Source organism: Nannospalax galili, unplaced genomic scaffold, assembly GCF_000622305.1.
Source record: "Nannospalax galili isolate Female #2095 unplaced genomic scaffold, S.galili_v1.0 scaffold627, whole genome shotgun sequence".
NCBI lineage: Eukaryota > Metazoa > Chordata > Mammalia > Rodentia > Spalacidae > Nannospalax > Nannospalax galili.
Genome location: NW_008355786.1, coordinates 778,527 through 785,777, shown reverse-complemented (window position 1 = coordinate 785,777; position 7,251 = coordinate 778,527). Strand labels below are relative to the sequence as shown.

The 7,251-nt window shown below is 46.5% G+C and overlaps 1 protein-coding gene across 3 annotated transcripts in view; it reads left to right on the top strand.

Annotated features, from left to right (window-relative positions):
* Positions 1-7,251, top strand: part of Arnt2 (aryl hydrocarbon receptor nuclear translocator 2) — a 175,434-nt gene that overhangs the window by 107,577 nt on the left and 60,606 nt on the right. For all 3 annotated transcript variants that reach the window (XM_008853403.2, XM_008853404.3, XM_008853402.2), the window contains exons 7-8: positions 6,628-6,693; positions 6,999-7,084. In XM_008853403.2, the coding sequence (XP_008851625.1) occupies positions 6,628-6,693; positions 6,999-7,084 (152 nt within the window). The remainder of the gene's footprint in view (positions 1-6,627; positions 6,694-6,998; positions 7,085-7,251) is intronic.

The window sequence follows — 7,251 nt, the reverse complement described above, 5'->3', positions numbered from 1 at the left end:
AAAAGTCCCCATAGTCATTATCAGTCTCAATACTATTCAGAAGTCCACAGTCCAAAGTCTCTGCTGAGACTCGGGGAAATGTCTTAACTGTAAGCCTGTATAAAATCAAAAGACAAATTACATACTCCCAACATACAGTGGAACCAAATACACATTACCATTCCAAAAGAGAGGAATGGAGGCATTAGTGTCTTAGTTTGTTCTTCATTGCTGTGACAAAATACTCTGACCAATACCAACTTGGGGAGGAAAGGGTTTATTTGTCTTACATCTCCCAGGTCGCAGTTCATCAGGGAGCCCAAGGTAGGAACTCAGGGCAGGAACCTGGAAGCAGGAGCTGGAGCACAGGCCAAGGAGGAATGCTGCTTACTGGCTTGCTCCCCTGGCCCCTGCTCAGCCTGCTTTCTTATGCAACACAGGCCCACCTGCCCAGGGGTGGCACCACCCACAGTAGGCTGGGCCCTCCCACATCACTCATCAAGAAGATGCCCCTCAGACATGGCCACAGGCCAGTCCAATAGAGAAAATTCCCCAATTGAGGCTCCCTCAACCCAGGTGTGTCAAGTTGACACTAAAGCTATCCAGCACAATTAGTAAGGAAATAACAGACCAAAACAAGACCAAAAACCAGCAGGGCAAACACCAAATCCAGTGGCTCTGTATCCAAATTCTGGGGACTTTACTTCCAAAGGGCTTAGATGGCTCAGCCTCTCTAGCTTTGCTGCGTGCAACACACATCCCTCTCTTGTGCTGGTACCACTCCCTGTATGCAGGTCTTCTTGGCAGATGCCTCACAGCTCTGGCATCACAGATGTCTTCTTGGGGTCTCCATTGCCAACCAGGCTTCACCTTCACAGCTTCACACAATGGCCTATCAGGGCCTTCTCTAGGCAGAGAGACCCCTGCTGCATGCTGCCTGGCCTCTGAGGCTCTCTGAAACTGTGGAGGAAGAATTGATGACCGCTTCACTCTTGTATCTTTCATGCCTCTAAAGCCAGCACCAGGTGAACAACACTGCCAAATTTCACTGCAAGTTTTGGATGGACTCCAGCCTGCTTTATCCATTTTAGAAGCTTTTCTCTTCTTTGGCCCCTGCAGCATTTTCCTTTCATGAGTTGGAGACTTAACTGGGTGTGGTCTTGCCCTGGAGGCACTCTCCACTCTTTAAATCCAATCTCTGGGCCCCTCCTTAATCACTTTAATCTCCGTATCAAAGGGATTTTCTCCAGCACATGCCAAAGCTCCAACATTTATCTTCCTGGTGCTCTTTTTCAGTCCAAACTGTATTTCTTTCTGCCCCATTTGCTCTTTTTCACTGTAGATCTGCATAATAGTCACCATTAATATCCACACCACCATTTCTACATTAGGCTTTCTTGAAATTTCTTCCACCAGAGAAATTAGTCCATTGCTTTTCAGCTTAGCCTCAGGCAAGCTTTTAGGTCCAGGGCAGACTCCAGCCAGACTCTTTGCCAAAATATCCCAAGTGCTGCTTAAGTCCTTATTTCCCTCTGGAACTACATTGTTCTCAGCACTACTTTCTTCCAGGTGTTTACTAGAATGGCCTGTTAAGCTCTGTTTACAGCAAGCAACCACTTTTCTTGCCCAAACTTCCAAAGTCTTCCACATTTCTTCAAAACCCCATATGGTCAGGTTCTTCACAACCAACAGCCCACTCTCTGGTACCAATTACTGTATTAGTTACTTTTCTGTTGCTGTGATAGAAACACTGACCAAAGCAATTTATAGAAGGAAGAGTTTATTTGAGCTTATGGCTCAAGAGCAATTACTGTCTGTCATGGCAGGGAGGCATTGTGGCTGGAGGTGCAGGAGCAGGAGCAGCAGAAGCTAAGTTCTCACATCATCACACAGGAAGGAAGAGAACAACTGGAGATCTAACAGGGCTAGGAACTCTCAAAGCCCACCCTCAGTGACATACTTCCTCCAGCAAGACCACACCTCCTGAAGGTTCCATGACCCTGCCCAACAGCACCACCAACTGACCAAGTTCAAATACTTGGTGTATATGGGGACATTCTCATTCAAACCACCACAGATGGGGGCTGCCTGCTTCATGTGGTGGGGTGAGCTGGCCACAGGATTCATGTGCTCAGCATCCAGTCAGGGACAACAAGCCATCAGCTAATGTAGTCAGTCATAGCACAGTCCTCCCATTTTAGCCTGGGGCAGTCAGTAAGCCCCAGTAATATAAATTCTTAATTGTACCCTTCCAGAAATTCTGTGTGAATGAACTGCTTGAGGCATCACAGCACATCATTTCTTTCTTTTTTTGTTTTGTAGTTTGTTTTTATTAAAATTTGTTGTATGTCATACAGAATATCTCAAATAATCTGAATCATCTTTATAGCCCTGTCCCCATAAGAACCCTCCCATAGCCACTGTCCCCCCACAACTGGAACCCATATACTCTGTCCTATGTAAGGCCCACTGTGTCAAGTCAGTGTCCCCAGATGTTCCCCAGTGCAAGTCCATCCACTTGTGGTTTAATCAGATCCTTCTCATCTATCTATCTATCCAAACACCTATCTTTTTTTTTTTAACAGAGCATAGGGGTTTATTTACAGAGGAATGGGCGCCCCCCATTTACGGCTACACTGGAAAGTCCACACTCAAATATAGATCCTCTAATTTCCCGAAAGCCGCACAAAATAGCGAGAGAGGTGCCTTCTGGCATTCTCAACTTATATATCCTTAGCCCCTCCCCCACATGCACCTAAGGTCGGCTGATTGAGTGGGAGAGGTAATGGACTCCCCCCTTGACTCCTTGATGAGCATGGAAAGGAGGTGTGACTATAACTTGCCGGCATAGTGGTTGGTGTACTTCCAGTTAACATTCCACCCTTCCTCCATCTCTTATAGTCTTTCCACCAACCTCTTCTGCAAAAGTCCCTGAGCCCTGGAGGGGGTGGTAGGTGTGGGAGGATCTTACTCCTATTATGGCAAGGCACTGAATTTTCGGGTCTCTACATCATCAGTTTTCCATGGGCTGTTGGCCGATTTCAGTGGGATTCCATCTACTATGAAAACACACACAGCAAGAAGCAAGGATATCTAAACAGTGACTGCTATAATAACTTATCCTAGGGGTATAAACACAAAGGCTTAGATGGTACTTTAGCAGGTGCATCACATCCATCTAACAAAACAATTGCAGTGGCTTCCCACAGGGGCCTACATTCTCCTCTGCCATAAGGGGTTGATCTGGTCTACAGTACTAGATATGTGTTCCACCCTAGGAGTGGGCATTTTATCCAATCGAAAATTTGTTGGTTGTACATACACTAGATGCTCCACTATTGCACCAGCAGGAACATCTTGTTTGGTATGTTGATAGTGCAATACTCAGAGTACATTGTTGAGCAGAATTATAAGGGATGATCCCCCCCCGACCCCAGTCATCTGCATATTGCCTTTTGGCACCATGAAAGCCACTCATCCAGACAGTACATCATTTCTATTGGAAACCTATAGTGCCACGGTGCAACCCTCCCACCCAGTTTCATGACATCCCTCCCTGCCTCAGCATGCTTCTAGAAGACATACTCCAAGTTACTTGTTGAAGTTTGGGACCCACACTACCTGGACTGACCTGAGAGGTGGGCAGCACTGCTGTCTACCTAGACATGACCTTCTCACCAACTAAGCAACTTAATTTTAGCAAGACACCAGGTGCAACCTGACAGAAAGGGGCAGAGGGCCCTACTGTCATCCCTTGGCAGTGATGTCATAGATTGATCCTGCTGTGAAACTTCACCAGTGTTGGCAGCTGTCCAAAGGCTTGGGGCATAATTAGATTCTTTGCTTTTCATGTTGTGATTGAAGACAACCAGGCTGACACTTGCCATGTAGTTGGGAAATAGAAATCAGCTTAGCAAATGGAAATGCCAAGCAATGGCTAAAGCTTGGCCATGGTGCAGGCTTGGATGCTTAACACCTGAGAGGATCATTGAGAAAAGGGCTGGGGAGGTCCTGCCAGAGCGGGAAGTATGGCTGGTCATCCCCTGGTCCCAGAGAGGAGTCTGCAGACAGACCTGAGTCTGTGCCTGTTGGTCCTTAGTTCTCATTCTCTCCCCTGCCATCAGGCAGGCTTCCAGCTGTGTAGTTATTCCTAGGGCCAGACATGGTGGGGGAGGGGGACTCCACAGATGTGATGCTCAAGCCTCGGGAGATGCTACTGTTCATCTGCTGGCAACATCTGTTTCGAGTTGATGTCTCTACTCCGGCTTGAAGAGACACTGCTGCTCTCATCACTCTCTTCCTTGTTTCCAAAAAGTCACCAGTTCCACTGAAATGATCTGTGGGACCAAGGATGGTTAGGCTTCTCCTGTAGTCTTTCTGTAGGTCTCCAGGACTAAGAACAGCCCTGAAACTTTTCTGTCATGTGAAAAATGGCCATACTCTCCTTCCTCCGATGCCAATCACAAGTCAAAAATAGGCAAGCCTGCTCCTGCCCTTTGGAAGGAAATTGGCCATAGGTCTCCCCTAAGTAAATACAGTATCAGTTAAGTACTATCTACTTGAGAGTATGGTTACTCATCAGAAGGCTAGCGTCTTTTAGCTCTACTTGGATAGAAATTGGAAGTGAAGGAGGAGTTCTGCACATGCTAGTCTTCATCAGATTTTGTATCACTTGGTGTTTGACAGCAGAATGTGGCACCTTTGAGTTTACAGCTTTTGTGCAGGTTTTGGGTAGCAGGACTTTAGCCCCATGTGCAGGCCTAAGAGGTAGAGGTTTCTCAGCTCTTGACTGTAGCCTAGATTTCAGAACTTTTCAGCCTTTGGTAGCAGCCAGTGTTATGGCTCCCAGGCCTGAGATGCTGAGACCCTTGGCCCCACAGGCTTGCTAACGCTCTGGAACTCTTCTGGCATAAGATCTACAGTTTCTCTTCTCTGACTCTACAGCCATCTAGCCTTTGGCTGCCAAGCAGCCAGCCTCTCTGCCACTTTTACAGCCTGTCGGTGGCTCTGTTACAGACATAGCTGTTCTCCCACCTCTGGCTTTGCTGCTATTTTGATGTCTCTGCTACTTCTTTTTTATGTGTGGTACCAGCTCAGACTGCAATACTAAAAGGCAGTCAAGGAAAGACTACTCCAGAAAAGCCTTGTACTGGGCCTGATGGAATACCAGGGGAGGCCACACAGGAGAGTATCTCCGAACCATGTCACAGAGTGAGCTGGAGTTTCCCCACATAGCCAAAGGAGTATTTGCATCAATCATAGCAAACCTCGTGCTGGATAGCTTCAGTTGTCGACTTGTCACACCTGAGAAGAGGGGACCTCAATTGGGGAATTTCCTCTATCAGACTGGCCTGTGGGCATCTCTGTGAGGCATTTTCTTGGTTGTTAAATAATGTAGGAGGGCCCAGACCACTGTGGGTGGCCAGGTGGTCCTGGTTGTATAAGAAACCAGGCTGAGCACAGGCCGGAGGAGCAAGCCATAAGCAGCATTTCTCCATGGCCTGTGCTTCCGTTCCCTGCTTTGAGGTCCTTGCCCTGGCTTCCCTCAAGGATGAACTGTGATTGGGACATGTAAGCCAAAAAGCCCTTCCCTCCCTGAGTTGGTTTTGGTCAGTATTTTATCACAGCAATAGATAGCTAAAGCTAGGACATCTCACATGCAGTTGAAGGCTTATGTTTGCACCAGTCACAGGCTTGCTCCTGTAGCTCCAGTCACAGCTCTTTCCTGCTAGGCCACCAGGGAAAGTGCTCCTCTTCTGCCTTAGGTAGAAATAGTTACAGGGTCATTTAGAGTTCACCAAGGCTTGGGATAGTGTGTTTGAAATAGTATGAACTATTTCATACGACCCTGGTTAAAGCTATGCACCTTCAAGAGTAGTTTTCCAAAAGTGTCCATGGAGTGGTCAAAGCAGCCAGTGCTGGGAGTTGTCTGGCTGACTATTTGACTAACAGTCATTTTGCTCAAGGCACTCAAGGATGCAAGACAAAGTCCAATGGCTGTGGATTAGAGAGTTTAATCGCCCCATCCTCTAACATGTTTGCTTATTTATAGGAAAATAAAGATCAGAAAGAGTGCTCACAAATACAACCTTAAAGAACTTATCATTATCATTGGGGAGATGGCTCAGTTGGTAAAGTGCTTCCTTTAATAACACAAGGACCTAAATTTGAGTGCCAGAACCCTTAATGCAAAAAACTGGATGTAGTGGAATGTACTTGAATTCATAGCACTGGGCAGGCAAAAACAGGAGGATCCCTGGGGCTTGCTGGCCAGCCAGTCTAGTCTACTTGATGAGCTCCAAGCAGTGAGAGACACTGTTTCCCAAAAATAGAAAAGGTAGACAGTGCCTGAAAAATGACACTGAAGCTGTCCTCTGGCCTCTACATTCATACACACACACATACATATGAGTGCACCCCACCATATACACATGCACCTGCACACACTCAAACATTAACATGTACACACACCAAAAGGAAAAAAAATCCCTTATTAACACTAACAATGATTTTGACAGATTTTTAACAGTACTTAGCACCTGCCTAATGCTTCAGGGAGAAATGAGTGCCCTTCCTCTGTCTCAGCAATACCGTATATTTCATAAATTTGATGTGTCTTCACTGGTTCTAATGTGTGTTAACTCTTAGGTGTGGAAATGCTCCCTTGGACCACCTGCCTCTGAACAGAATAACCACCATGAGGAAGAGGTTCAGGTGAGCATCTCTTTCTTGGGTGTACATGGGGACTGTAGGGTAGACAGCTTGATGGCCCCATGTTGAGGAGTACTTAACTTGACGATGGGCTATGAGCAGACAACTGAGGGGGCATGCATCAAGATGAGAACTGGAGTTAGGTGGAGTTTGTGACTTTTGAGCCATGTGAGAGGAGGGAAATAAAGATGGTGGGAACTCAGATTTAAAATCACAAAGGAAACGAAGTAACAGGTCGCTTAGGTTCCAAAGGCATCTTGTCTCACCCCTCTGTGATAAAGATGACTTCATGTGTGTCCTTTCTTTAGGAATGGCCTTGGCCCAGTAAAAGAAGGAGAAGCCCAGTATGCTGTGGTCCATTGCACGGGTTACATCAAGGCCTGGCCACCAGCAGGTGAGCAGAGCTGCCAGCTGTATTTCTAGAGGGGACAGGTGGCATTCACATCGGACCGTGGTATTGTGTTAAGTGAATATTCTGAGAATATTCTCAGAAAAGAGGCAGGAAAGTGATTTTATCTTCTTTGTAATAAGAATATATCATCTTTGTCACTGGAAAAAGTC